The sequence below is a fragment of the Manis javanica genome, chromosome 2 (genome assembly GCF_040802235.1).
Source record: "Manis javanica isolate MJ-LG chromosome 2, MJ_LKY, whole genome shotgun sequence".
Classification (NCBI taxonomy): domain Eukaryota; kingdom Metazoa; phylum Chordata; class Mammalia; order Pholidota; family Manidae; genus Manis; species Manis javanica.
This window is the reverse complement of record NC_133157.1, coordinates 124448000-124462939: the sequence shown is the minus strand read 5'-3', so window position 1 is coordinate 124462939 and position 14940 is coordinate 124448000. Positions and strand designations below refer to the sequence as shown.

The window sequence follows — 14940 nt, the reverse complement described above, 5'->3', positions numbered from 1 at the left end:
TGAGAGACTGCTGTTTGCTTCTAAAATCATCTCTCAAGTTTTACCACCAAACCTATGTCACCTATGGATTTAAGAAGCCTTGGTCTGGTGTAATAGGTTAGGATTAATAAACTAGACATGCAAAAGATGGATCTCTAATTTTTCCTCCAAAACCCAGAGCTCTGATTGATACAGTGAACCATTGAAACCGCTGAGCAGTGGGATGCCATAAAGTAACATGGGTATGGAACATGTTGTCTATCATTTCTAAGCTGGCTGCTGGCATGCAGAAACTCCTGAATGAGGGATAAAAGTGACAAGAATAGTAAAGTGCAAGTGCTGCTTACACGTTGTCAAATGGGCAAAATAGAAAAATGTAAAGCAGCAGAAGTTAGTGGCATTCTGCAGAAATTCGAGAGCTGAGACTTGTGGGACACCTGACTCTGCTGGGGTCCCCAGGCAGCTCGTGTCCCATCTCAGCGTGGAGCAGAACCTTCCTGTGCGCCCCATGGGCAGCAGGGCATCCAAGGCTGGTACTGCACCAGGCAGGTGTGTCCTTGAGGGCCTGGTGCTGCCAGACCAGCAAAGAGCACCTGGGCATGTTGCCGATGGTTAACCACCCACCTGACAGGGATGTTTGAAGCAGAACCTGATGAAGGAGAGGGCCTCTGCCCTAGTCAGATTGCTGAGCCATCTGGTATTATGGCTGACCTGAAAACAATCCAGCAAATATCAGACCTGTTACAGCTGGGTCGGGGAAATCTAAGAGACCAGTGGTTCCCTTAACAGCTGCACTTCCAGTGAGGGTAGGCAAGAAAGAAAATTCCACCTCATTGAAACTTCATGGTTCAATATGGGTTTTCTGGGATCTCTGGTAGTTCCCTGACCTTTTGCCATGATAATTACCATATCAGGACAAATAATGAGATTCCTCCCTTACTTTTTTGGGATAATCTCTGCAGGTCAATTCATCTAAGATTTTAAGTGAGCACATTAAGTGATAGATGGCTAAAACTGGCTGTGGTTGTTAGCTGGGAGAGCACTCACAGGAAAAAGAGGGCTTCGGACACATGCTTATCCCAGAAGTGTAGAGACTACAGTCCCATGAAGGGGAAAGACAAATTGCTGCATTCAAGGTGACCATTTAAATTTGTAGTTCTGTATGTATACTGCAAAGTTCAAGATAACTTAATCAAATACTAGTTTTATTAAGTGAATTAGTATGCATGCTCAAGGAAGTGCAAGGCATTTTTAGCCCAAGAAAAGTGAAGAATAATTTTGACTTTTTAAACATGCATTCTAAATAAAATGTTTTTGTTACATGTATCCATGCAGTTTGGGGAAGGATTTGAGGCAGACATGGTTCTTATTCACTGATTTAGGGATGATGAAACCGAAGTAATTGAGGTGCAAAGGAACTAAGACATTTCCCCTGAACCACTCAGGAATCAAGCATATGAAACCAAAAGACGGTGCTGGGTGACACTCCCAATCAGATCATCTTCCCCAGCACTCCCAAGTTTGTGCCAGTTGGTCACTGCAGGAGGGAGCCCAGCTGAGGCCACAGTCAAGGCAGAAACTCAGCCTGGGCTCCACTCACCAATCCAGGGACCTTCCCTACCACACATGTGACACCTTTGCAAAGGTGCCGGGTCTACTTGCCAAGCACAACATCTTTGAAGCTAAGCTGCTAGGCAGTGAGTGAAGCTTGTTACCCCTGTCACCCAGGAAATTCTCTGTATCACAACCAGACCTGGAGCTTATCAGGGCATACTGCCTAAACACCTTGTTCACATGGGTATAGAGTAAAGGGTAAAGAGCAGCATGTAGTTGGAATAGGCTCTGTAGTGATACATTCCTGCCTTCCCCATATTAGTTGCACAGAGTGGACCCTGGAGGAAATGGGGAAGAGTGAGATGTGGGGTATGTCCCTGTCTCCCCTTCTGTACATTAAATGCTTCTCTTAATTCCTTTCCCATCTTCACTGCTCAGACATCAGCTTCAACCTGCCCTTTCTCAAAACAAAACACCCTACACAAACAACCTTCTATTCATGAAGAATGGTGTTCAAGCAGAAAGCTTTAGCCAAATTTATACTAAGATGTAAATAGCTAGTAACAATTAAATGTTACCATCCCCAAGGGGTAGCATTTTCATACTTAAATGGGAAATGAACACCTCCTAGTGGATTCCAGGCCATGGCAAACAGGAGGGACTCGGTTTCCATGTTCACAGTGGGAAGGGCCTTCTTTAGTCCGAAGACCCCTGCGTGCTGGTCCCCGCTCTTCAGGCGGGCCCCTCGCCCACAGTGCCCTCAGTGCCCATCATCCTCGCTCCTTGCCGCTTTTCCCTTACCATTGTGTCTGCTCTCCATGTGCAGTTCCCGTCATGCCGCTGTCCTTTGCATTCTTAGCTCTGAGCATGGCCAGGCAGCCATTTGTTTCCCATCTTCCTTGACTGCCTTCTTTGCAGGCAAGCAAACTGCCTGTAACTTCTGCTCCATCCCTGAATCTTCTTTTCAGTATCACACCCCTAAAATCCACCTGCTTGAAAGTATCAGATTCTGCCTGTTTTTCAAGGTTTGGTCCTTGTGGTTGAAGTTCTGTGTTTCCTGTCGTTTCCTTCCCTTCATGCTGACCCCCTAAGCCCAGGAGAGGGGAGGGACCTTACTGAGAGTCTGTTAGAAAAGATTGCCTTTTCCTGCTTTCCTTTCTATACCAAGCCTAGAGGAGGGCAGCTGGCCTTTTTTTCTTCTTCTTCTTCTTCTAAGAGGATTATAATAGGTTACTGAAAGTTGGGACTTAACTTTCCTATTTAAACTTATTCCTTGATTTGAAGTAATTCCTATAGCTTTTCTTGCACATACATTACACCAAGGAAGCTAAAAAGAGCTCTTTAAAAAAAAATCTACCATCCAGCAGCATGGCCAGGTGAACTCTGGTCAAAGAAACCAAAGTAGCCGAGGTAAAAAGCCCATATGAAAATGGCCAGTCTGTCCATCTGTGACTCTTTAAAAAACATTCTAGTTTCCTATTTCTTCCATCATGCCAATGATATACTTTGAGTTTCTGATCCTTGGATGCATGGAGTTTTTTAAGTGATTGTGTGACCATTTGTGAGCATACTCTGTCCAAAAGGTGAAGGTTTGGCCCATTGAATCTTGGTAGAATCCAACAAAATCAAATAGGTGACAAGCTTCCAAATTTCTTTTCCAAACAAAAAGAAGCATCGTAGATGTTTAGAATTAGGATTCTAAACCTTACATTAGGATTCTTAGATTAGAATCGTTGAATGGTATCGCACTTTATTTTCCCCTACTCCATTGAATGAATTTTGGGATGGAATGCTTTATGACTCTAAACCTCTCATGGCTCGTGGTGCCAGCTTCCTGCTCTCCAGCTGCACCACTCTTCAATGCTTTTGGTCTTATTTACACCACTCCCCTGAGTAAAACTGATATTAATGCCTGAGTGCCAGGAATTTGTCTAATGCTGCTTGCTGTTGGATATATGCATACTTCTCAAAGCTTTCCCCAGCTCTCTGGCTCCAGGCATTAGGATCCTCTAGTAAACTCAGGGTTAAATATATACAGTCTTGTGAGTGCATCTCTCTACCTTTGTTTTTCTTCTCAGCCCTATTTACCTAAGACAGCCCAGGTCAGAGGCAGCATCTTTTTTCTTTAAATGTCTCAAGTTTTGTTCACCCGCCTTATCCAAACTTGGTGATGCTAAAAAACTGCACGCTAATTAACAGGTTAACAGGTGTCTTTCCAGATATGTTAGCCAGTGTCTTTAGCTACAGGTTAAAGAAGGGGTTGGCCATCCTTCAGAATGCAGAAGGAATGGCCTATGATTTCAACACCCTTTTCTTTGGGGGAGGGAGTTAGTTGGGAAGAGGGTACATGCTGGTCTCTCCTAGAGGGGCATTCAGCCTAGACTCTCATCAGCTCTTGGAAATAAGGAATCAAGAGGCTGCCATTTGATAAGCTACAGCCATATTTTGTACATGGGACGGAGTGTGCAAACATCTGTTTGGGCATGTGCCCATCTGTATTGTAACTTAATTTCTAAACCATTAAAATAGAGTCTTTCAGCAAACAAATACTGAGTATTCATGTATGGACCTTTGCATTATATACCATGGTGGAGAAAAAAAGAATAAGTACTACCTCAAGCTCTCAAGCTTTTAAGAAACTCATTATCTGGTTGTCTAAACCACAGAGTTTAGAAAGTGTTTTAAAAGCATGATGTTCTAGAGATCTCTTTTAAAGAAATTATGGTTAATGGGAGTTTCTGCTATTGTTATTGAGATTAAACACATCTCTTTATGTAGTTGCTATAAAGCAAGTCCCATTAACAGCTCACCCACCCTCTCCCACCCGTCCTGAAGTGCTGTATCCCAGGTAGCTGGTGCAGTTATAAACTGATCTCCATTGGGTTAAAGCTAATAAGTATGATTTAAGGTGAAAGGTGCTGTGTAAATGCTTGAGATGTTGTTATTGCTGTTCTCATGCACTTTATTATTTTTAAATTGTGCATCCTTTTAAGTAGATTATTTGTTCGCCACAGTCTCCATTATATCTGAGCAAAGCATTCACAGAAATTTCTAAAACCTTTTCATTTCTCTCTGTAGGTTGTTGTTTCGTAACATTTTATACAAGAAAAGCTGCACTTGAGGCCCAGAATGCACTGCACAATATTAAAACTTTACCTGGGGTGAGTCGGTTTACTTTTGTACCAAAATCACTTTATTGCTTGAAAATGGTCCTTTCAACTGAAGGTTCTAGTTATGGGCTGTTAGTGCCAAAAATTACTTTGGTCTTTGAGGAGCGTGAGCTGACCCTCTGTTCCCCAGCAGCAGCCACTTGAGCTGGCCGGCCTGGAAGGAAGCCCTGGCATTAGCGCTGATGGGAAGAGCTCTCAACTAGTACATCCTCTGGCTGGCAAATCAGTGACCCCACTGGGGAGCAGCAGCTGCCAAACAGTGTTGGGTGGGCTGAGATTTTTAAAGGGGGGAAAAAACCCAACACACTCAAGAGAAGCAAATGGAAAGGGAAAAGCTTTTACTCACCATGAGCCCCTTTTCAAATTTAGTCTTTAGATTTTCTTTTGAAAGGACAAAATGGACCCTGTATAGCCATAATATTAAACCTCCTAATGGTTTCTAAACAGTCAGTGGTGGTTAACAAAGTCCATGTTTTAATGCCCAATTTGTGGCTTAACAGAGAACAGAAAATACAAAGTTTACCATTTTCTCCCCATTTCCTTGCCAGTGATATTTGATGATTAGTACAGTTCACTAGAAATGAACTGATGTCGTATTCAGCTGCTTCATCAGAATACATCATTTCTGGGGCTTGGGGGCTATCTTATGTGCTGCATGCTGGTATAAATTTCCCTTTGCTGTTTGGATATTTTCCCCATTGACCCCAAATATCAGTGATGAGTTAATTCAGTGTCATAATGATGTGCCTCGGTTATAGGTTACGACGAAGAGCCTGCGGTAAGCAGTATGGTGATAATGATTTAATTGAAACCTGGTTTGATGAAAATGTAAGATAACACCCCTAATGTTTTCATGGTGTAATTCTAACTGGGACATTTAGCTGTGGGCGTACACAGAACACCTGTGTGTGCCCACAAACATATGCACACACATACATTTTATACCCCACCCCTCCCAGAAAAGATAGCATATGTTTCTTTCACATTAGACCCATTGAAAATTTTCCATTTGTAGTGGCAAGATACTCAACAAAACGTTTTCAAAATAGTAGCTTCTTAATCACCCAAAAGTAATGAATTGAGAACCTTGGTCTCGAATCCTACCACTTTGGTTTTCCCCTGTTCCTTTGAGCCTATCAAAGACCAGGTTCAGAAGAGCAAGCATGTGGCACCAGAATTCTCCCTCCCAAGTTAGCTCTCCCTGAAACTTTTAAGGTGATGTTACTAAGACAGCTTTTGGTGGGTCTGAGCGCTTTGCTCGATGAATTAAAGCAGAAAGCATTATTTCAGCTTCATTTTCCATGTAAATAGAATTTTTCCAATGTAAGTGCTAGGACAGTACAGTTCAGTAGTATTATCAAATGAAGCAACCAGAGCAAAGATGTATGGGCTCTGCCAACCATAGGGGAAAAAAAAGTTTTATTTCCCAGGCTCCTAATCAAATCCAGAGACCACTTTGTATTCTTCCTCTTAAAAAGAAATACTTCAGAGTAATTAGCACACAAAATCCCTTCTAGGTATGTTTTTAAAAAAATACTTGAGATGTTGAACTTGTTATTTAGCATTTAGGGCATATTGATGCCAAGCCACATCCTGTTTTAAATTCATGCCAAGCTTGGTTAATTTGGATTTGTCCCCCCACCCCCCACCGGAAACACAGCCCCCAACATGCCATCTGCCTACGTGAGGAGAGTCTCAAGAACCCCCAAGTCAAGAAGATGAATGTGCCACGTTGGAAAGTGGCTGACAAGCGTGCTTCTGTTGGGAACATCTTACTCTGGCCCTTTTCTTAGCACACTTATGAAAAAAATAGCATCTTCTGTATTTAAAACAAGCAATTGTTGCGTGTGTCTCTCTCTTCTTAAAACATTCCTTGTGTAGAAATCAAAGATGGTGATTTTGGAGACTGATTACTAAAGACAATAATTCTGGGGTGGGAAGAGATGGTTTGTGGATTGTTCTTGGTTGTCTTTTGTTCCAGTTCAATTTCGTACCCTCATTTACTTGACAAGGCTTAAATGAAAACTTTGAGAAGTCAGGTCTGGTTTGTAGGCTGGTAGCCCTCACAGTGCACACACTGTAGCTACATTTGCTGTTTCAGATTAGGTAACTGGGAATAGAATTCCACATCTTGCATTCATGTGAAGCTTTATCTGGTAAACATCACCCCTAACAGCTACAGAAAGAAACATGAAAGTAGTTTCATTTCAGGTGTGAGCTTTTGGGGAACAGGAAGAAATGGGACCAGACATAAAAGATTAATGCATATTCGTGGGGAGAAAATATTACAGGGTGGCTTGCTGTTTGATTACAAGCCTTGGAATTAGTCAACATTTCCATAATTCTAAACCAATATACACCTGTTTTCCCACTGTGATGTGAAGGCACAACTTAATTTAACAGAAACCCTGCTGTGCTAAACCTCTCATTAAATACCAAGTGAGTTCAGTAATTTAAAGTTGTAGCACTACTATTTTAACTGGTTGCCTTCATATTATGAAATTAATAAGAAATTAATGATGCACTTTGCCATATGCCTTCAATTTATTTCTGAATAAAAATAAAAGGGATAAGGAAAAATACATCACCAACTGATTGATGCTTTAAAAGCTTTTCTGGTTATAATAATTTTTCCTGCAGATAAAATCCATTAAAAAGATACTTGCTGCCTTTTTTTCTAAAGTGTCCAAAACTTTCCATTTCAAACAAGATCAAATAATGCTAGGTGGCTTTTTTTCCCATTTAATTTTCTTCTCCGGTTGATGTTTTGTATCATTTGGAACTTGTATCATGCAACCAAACTGTATTAATGTTTAGGGACGATCTTTTGTTCTGTAAAGAAACAAGGAACCTAGTTAGCATGGAAGAGCTAAAAAATGCTAATGGGAGTGTCTTTTATGTAGTTGAACATGTCTGCATTTAGATTTTTATTGAAAAAGCACCCTTCCCTTCATGTCGCCTGTGGATCATAGTGACCCACATTACTTGTCTGTTTGTGAGGAGGGCGGTGGGTTCCAGGGCCTTTCTCAGCAGTGCAAAGTCATTAAGGACACATTTCTCAGACCTGTCTCCTACCATGTGACTGAGAACGTCACTTACATCCTCTGAAATGCTCCACATAAATCCTAGGGACTCTGTATTAGAAAAGAAGGGAGCAGATTCAACAGCTCAATAAAGAGAGCAAGGAATGAGCATCTGGGGTCGCTTCCCAGGTTTGATCATGTTCTCCTCTATGAATGGCAGCATGACACTTAAGCAACAGATCCACTCGTAGGCACAGTGCCTCATTTATCACTGATATTTCATTAGGTCAACAAGTCACTCATGATGACTGAGTGCCTACTGTGTGCCAGCGCTAAGCCCCAGTAGTCACGCACACACACATGTACGCTTGAGATCCCTGGTGAGTAATGCTTCCACAGCCCGAACACAATACCAGGGCCATGTCTGTTCAGGCAGGGGCTATTTGGTGAGTCACTGAGCTTGGTCCAAAATTGTTGAGCCTAACTTTTTCCACAGCCGAATGATTTGTGTTCTTGGACAAATTTTGTTTGTCTCTTCTCTGACGATACAGCAAATCAGGCTGAGAGATAGCCTCCTTTGTTAGCGTTTAAGGTAGGTATGACCTAACTGGTAGAATTACCCGATACAAATGTCACCGTCTGCCACTGCAGTTCCCAAAGAGAAATTCCTTGTAAAAGCAACCTGCAAGATTCAATTTATTTTCACTGGCCTAATTTAGCATGATTAAAAAATAAAATAAAGACCTTAATTGAGGCACAGAAAAACTACCACGATCTTTTCAATTATCAGTTGTCAAGGCCAAATATCCCTCTGCCCGTGATGGCATTGTGCCTTACACCATTCTTTCTTCAAGATCTGAACACATATTGTCTCCAGCAGTAAGGCATTTTGATTGCAGTATCATCAGAGCATTCACTGTATAAATTAATTTAATTAAGGATGTAATAACAGAGAGGAATACAGTGTGGAAAAAGCCCTTACATTTTCATAGCAAGGAGGAATCGGAATCTAAACGTCTTGTAAAATATTAATTGCAAATTTCTTCCAGACATTTTCTCTGAATATGCCTTACTCCTTTCTTCTTAGAATCACTACCAGTTTTATTAAATGCAGTTTATATTAAGGAGTTATTTCACTCAGAGAACATTTGTTTAGAGAACTCCATTTTCAAGGTGGCATACTGAAAGGTGTTTTAAAATAGCACAAGATGTGAGAAAGGACTAATGTAGACTCAGGATATCAGAGCAGATGAACTGGAGCCGGTGGGAAGCAGCTGCCTGTAACATGGCCTTCTGGGAGTGTGTTCACCCACATGAGGTGACTATCCCCTCAGCCTGCCTGGGAAGAGAGAGGTTACCTTTATGGGTAGGCACTTTCCTCCCTGGTGGCCTTGAACACAACTCTCTGTAGCATTGTCCCCCTGTGTCCTTTAAGGGTAGAATGCTAGGGTTTAATATTCTTTCAGCTGAACAGCTTGGACCTCACTGGGACCAAATTCAGTTTGCCCATTGTAATGCATTTTGAGGTACTCTGTTTCCTTTGAACCACCTCTTCTAGTTATTAATATGTATTTAATGCCTTTGTTCTCAGAGTCATGGTGATTATCTTATCATTATCATAATCATTATTATGTCTGTCACAAAATCTCTCAAACCCCTTCTCATCCTATCATGGAAATTTCCCCCAAAACCATCCTATTTGAATCAAAGCCTAGCTAGGCCAAGGCTTTTATTGAAAATTTTTAGGAGAAAACAGCCAGAACATCCCTACAAACAGGCTTGAGTCCTCAGCATCATGTGTCATGTAGAACACACAGAACATTCATATATTCATTCAACAAATATTCATAGAATTTTTATTGTTCATCAGGCACTGTTCTAGGTACCAGGGAAAACCATAGCAACCAGGTTTTTTATAACTGAATCACCCAAAAACAAAGCCAGCCACCATGCCTGTATATGGTTAATGTCCAAGAAATAGCTCTTGGTTATTTAATGCCCCAAATATTTCCAGAGGAGACAGATTTTATTCCAGAAATTATCATTTTGCCCATAAATATTCCAGGTGCTCCAAACATAAAGTGAATGTAAATTTGCTTTACCCAAGGGTGTATAATGAAATAATTTAAATACACAGGCCCGCGTATTTATGTATATCTCTATATGCCTATGCATAGACAGACATTCACACACATTCCCATGTGGATATTACTTCAGTCAAATACATACAGGAAGATATGGCTTAAAGTCCCATTTTCTGTTTGACCTGCCAACATACTCTTAATCACTGTGTAGTCCACTTCCTTGCATCAGTCTTCATGGACTATATGGTTTTAGGGTTGTTTGTCTGTTTGGTGGTGTTTGCTTGAATCAGGATCATGGCTAATTGACAGTGCATGTGCGAGGGTAGTTGAGAACTGCCATTTAATGATGATAATCCTTGCCTGCCGCCTACTTAACAGAGGAGCAGGTGCTGAATGAGATAATAGATGTAAAGTTTTCTGAGCCCCTGAAGAAATGTTCTTATCGGGCATTGTTTCTACTTGACAATTTCCGTAGGTGTGAACTCTTCAGGAGTAGCAGCCCAGCATGTAAAGTGTTCTTGCCGTGGAAGGTACAAATCAGGACATGCAGTTCGTACACCTTCTGCAGCTGTACATTCGCAGAATTGGGCTTGGGCAGAAATCTTTGGCCTTGTAAGACTGCCCCAAAACAGCTGCCCTCCCTTTGCCCATGTTTCAGTATAACACAAAGTCCTGCAGAAATAGAAGCTTAACAGAAAGGAAGGCCTTTTGTTATCTCTTTAAGATGACTTTTAAAGGACTGTGAAGAATGCCATGGTGTGGCTGTGGAGGAGCCCATCTGGGGATGCAGGAGGCCCTGCCCACCCCAGGAGCCACACCAGTGAGAGGAGAAGGGCTTCAGGCAGATAGCCTGCCGCAAGTGGGCCCCCAGCAGGTGGCAGCGTTGGTGGCCAGCTCATCAGTTCAGACCTGACAGAGGAAGTTGGAAGGTGAAAGAAACTGGCCTGGTGTCTACAGTCTACAGGTCAATCCCAAGGGGCCTGGGAAAGCATATTTTAATACTTCATAAAAGGCCACTGGAAATGGTCTATTTCACCCACTATAAAGTTTTACATGCCACCTAAGTAGAGGAGCCTTTTGCTTTGGTCTGGCAGTCAGTTTAGTAACTTTGATTGGCCCTTACTGGCATATGACTGATTAAAATGAAAAGCTAGTTACTTTAAAAATATGGTCCACTCAAGGAAGTCTATGAGAGAAAATTGAGGGGTGCTTGGTGGTGAAAAGTTGAAAATGACTGAGCTCAGCAGGCCAGCCAGCACAGGGCTCAGCCAGGAGTGGCTCCAGCACTTTTTGGTAATAGAATTCAGTGGAGGGCCTTCTGCTGTGCTTTGCAAACAGCATAGTGTCAACTACAGACCTAATTAACAAGGGTGTTGTGGGGCCTGTGAGAGCATGTGTGCAGAGGGCCTAGTACAGATGCCTGGCCAGATGTGCAAAACCACCCTGTGCCACTGAGCAATACTGGTATCACATTGTTACCACATGAGGGCATGGTGGGATGGCACAATGGCAAAATGAGGCAGCAGATTTCAGAGAGAATCATTTCTCTATGATTCCTCAAGATTAAATTGGGAAAATTAAGTTCAGTTGTATAGATCTCAGTTCCCAAGAGATGTAAGATACCAAAAGAAGTGGTGGGGGGAATACATGAATTTGATTAATGGTCTGGTTAGAATTACAGAGGAAGGGGTTTTGACAGTCAAAGGAAAGGGGGAAATTTTTCTAGTTGGAAAATAGTCCAAATTCTGTCTTTAGAGTATTCAGTCTCCATGAGAATTCATCACCCGAAAATAGTAGTGTTGTACTGGACAGAACTTGTATTTTTCACAAGTGGGCTGGGCTCAGCCCAGGAGACTATGTCCTGTAGAAGTGGGCTGGCCAGTTGATAGACTCAAACTCTCGGCCACAAAAAAAGTGTATGACATGGGTAGGTATGGGTAGGTAGGCTCCTGGGAGCCCCATGGTTCTTCCCCACCCACCAAGAATAGAGAGCAGCTCAGCTGGGGGAAGGGAACCTTAGAAATCCCTGCTGTGCCCAATCTGGGCTGGCTGAGTACAAGGGAGGCAGCTGGGCCCCTGCAAGTGGGGGAGGCGGAAAAGGAGTCTCTTGTGTCCTTGGCCTGTTTGAGCCATAGACTCACTGTACACAGGTGCTCAGGATATCTCATTAGTATTATGACACAAGCTGTTAAAGTTGTTTTGAGAACAAAGCCATGTTTTAGGGCCATATCATTATGCTCTCAGTACCCACAAGCCACGAAGCTGAAAGGGTAAGCCCTAACCCGCACCTGCAGGAGACTGCAAGGCCCAGTGCTGACCAATGTTCTCGTCTCTTCTTTACTGTTCCTGACTTTTGCCACTTCCCATCTGTACCCTGGACACACATTTGCAGTCATCCCCCCGCCACTAGCACTTGAAAGGCCTTCCTTCCCTCACCTGAAAAGTGAAGTGGCTGGGCTAAATGATTTTTAGAATCCTTTTCAGTCTTAAAAAACTGTTGTTCATTTCCATGCACTGTCTACAGCCATGTCATATTTAATGACAAACATGTAGGCAGCCAGTAGGTGACGTGCTTGTTACTGGTTGGTTATGTGTAGAGTATTTTGTGTAGACAAATCTGGACCATCCAAGGTTTGGCTCTGTTCTTTGATTCTCTGGGTACCTGCTTCCCTCTCCCCTCTGACTGAGAACCAATGGAGAGCTTAGTCCTCAGAATTTTTCTGCCAGGAAACAATGAAAGGAATGGGAAGGTGAGGAACTTTAACAAGTCTGTCTAATTCCTTGCTTGTAGTCTTGGTTTGGCAAGTTTCAGCTAATGAGGCTTCAGGATTATTGGTGGATTTCTTCTATCTGTTTGATTCCTGTCCCCAGTTAACATGGATAAATGAGCCACCTGTGCTTGTAGATGGCTTTATGATATTGTTATCCCTTCTAAAAATATTGTGATATATTGATAGCATTCACCTTGTACGGAGAACACTGAGGCTTTGGGGGATTAAATTAACTTCCCTGGCCTCCCCTACCAAAGCAGTGGCAGAACTAGACTGAGGAGCCCCAGCAGCGTGGCCTCCTGACAGGGTTTTGGCCTGATGTTCACCGCATCTCAGGGAGCAGAGAGCAGGACTCAGGAGACGACAGTGCACAGGAAAAATCACCACAAAAGTGACTGTTCGTTGAATGCCCGTGAGTCAGGGGCGATTTGGAGGCTTGTGGCTACAGCACACTGAATGGTCATGACAGCTCCACAAGGCATGTTGTCGAACAGTCCCGTGTACTAGTGAGGAAGCTGACCTCAAAAGGACTGACTTGTCGGGGCTGTACAGCTGGTCACTGCGTTGACAGGCAGTCAAGTTGAAACCAGCTTCCCAGCCAGGCCTGCTTCACCTGGGCGTTTCCACTCCTCTGTCAGGGGCAGAATGCAGGTCCCAGCCACTGCTTAGCCCCGTTTCAGACCTCCAGCAGGGAGCGCTCCTCTGGTACTCAAGTCATTGCATTGATAAGTTCAGAATGACCACGTTTGCTCTCTTTTAGCTGTCCTGAAATAGATCTGAATCCTCAGCTCTTGCATTATTTACCACTTAGTGGTATCACATGGTGAGCTCATCCGAGGGGCAGAGCATCCCAGCCCTGGTGCTTCACTAAGTAGGCCTACCTAGAAATCAGCTGGCACCCTCCCCCACGAGCCAGTCCTGCTACCACATGAGTTTGGCGCACTGTGGCATGCGGCTTTTTCCAAGATGGGAAGCTGTGCTGTCTGACCCAGGCAGCAGTCACTGAAAACACTGGGTGGGTGAGGCCAGGTGTTTGCCTGGGACATTGATACAAGGTCAGTCATGCCAGGTTCTCTAAGAGGAAGCTCCAGATCAAAGGCAGTCATTATGAAGAGGAGCTGCTTTGCAAGAATGATTGTAAATGCAACACCTCTCTGCAGAGGAGTGGAGCTGTAGCAACGTCATCTCATTAGCATTCATGTTATTAGGGTGCCTCTCTTGATCTGCATCCACAGGCTCTTGGGCCCAGTCCACATCTGCATTCTAATGTCCCATCTCCATGCAGCTGCCCCCATTCCATCTCTCAGTTCTGTGTCCATAGGGGAGGGAGAGCTGGAGGCTGGGGCTCGTCTCTTCATCTTGGAAGATGAAGCAGCAGGGCCACAAGCAGGCTGCACTGTGGACTGAGTTTGGAAAGAAAACCAGCAGTCAGCCCATGCTGCACCCACCCTGCCCCACTATCCTGAAGAGGGCAGGACCTTTAGAGAATGAGGTCTGCCCCCCTATTTATCGATGAGGACACTAGGGTCAGGGCAGTGACCATCTGCTTGACCATCTAAGGATTTGAATCCTCTGCTTCGGGGAAGGAGGGGCCAGAATCCCCCACCACAAACTAGGGCAGTGGGAAGCACACAGCAAACACCACGTACAGCCTTGGACCCAGCCCCTCTGCAGCTGCCCCAAACAGCGACTGCTGCTCTTCCCCATGAGGTCAAGGGCAGGGGACTGGGTGGGCAGGGATGCTTTACCTGGAGTCCAGGAAATAAAGTGTTCCTTCTCTCTCTGTCTCCATCCAGCCACCACCTGCTCTCCCCACCCCCTGTGTCAAGAAGGGAATTCACTCTGAAGGCTGAGCCCTGAGTAGGATGTCAGGGTGTGTTGTGTGGTTAATTCTGTCTGGTCACCACAGTGTGATTTCTGTGCTGATGGGAGTGTAGATGGGTGGATTTGTAGCAGCACAGACTCGTGTCATCTCTGCCGCTGTCTTGGCTATGGGATGAGGTGCTGGGGTGTTCTGTGGCCACTGGCAAGTGGTTTAAACCAGGAGCTCAGTGATCTCTAGGCCACCACTTCCTACATTACTGTCCTTCTTAAGGGACGGAAGAATCAAGGAAAAGGGAAGAAAAGTTTCCCTGGAAACTCACCTCCACCCCTGGGTGATCAAATCGAGTGCCTGCTGATCAGGGTATATTGCAGTCTGTGAAGTCCCTCACTTTATGCACTTGCCTGCACATATGTAGTTTTATAATTTCTTCAGGTTTATTATGTTTCAATAAATACCAGGAAACTGCGTCAGGTGTTTTGTATTAAGTGGTATGTGGGGTCCAGCACACAGTAGACAACTGTCACCATGTCCCGT

General features: G+C 43.8%; 1 protein-coding gene across 19 annotated transcripts in view; it reads left to right on the top strand.

The window, feature by feature from the left end:
• The window catches only part of CELF2 (CUGBP Elav-like family member 2), a 735687-nt gene that overhangs the window by 631811 nt on the left and 88936 nt on the right, over positions 1–14940 (top strand). For 11 of the 19 annotated variants that reach the window (XM_073229334.1, XM_037001235.2, XM_037001228.2 and 8 more), the window contains one exon: positions 4612–4694. The exons of the other annotated variants lie outside the window; for them this stretch is intronic. In XM_073229334.1, the coding sequence (XP_073085435.1) occupies positions 4612–4694 (83 nt within the window). The remainder of the gene's footprint in view (positions 1–4611; positions 4695–14940) is intronic. 19 annotated transcript variants of the gene reach the window in all.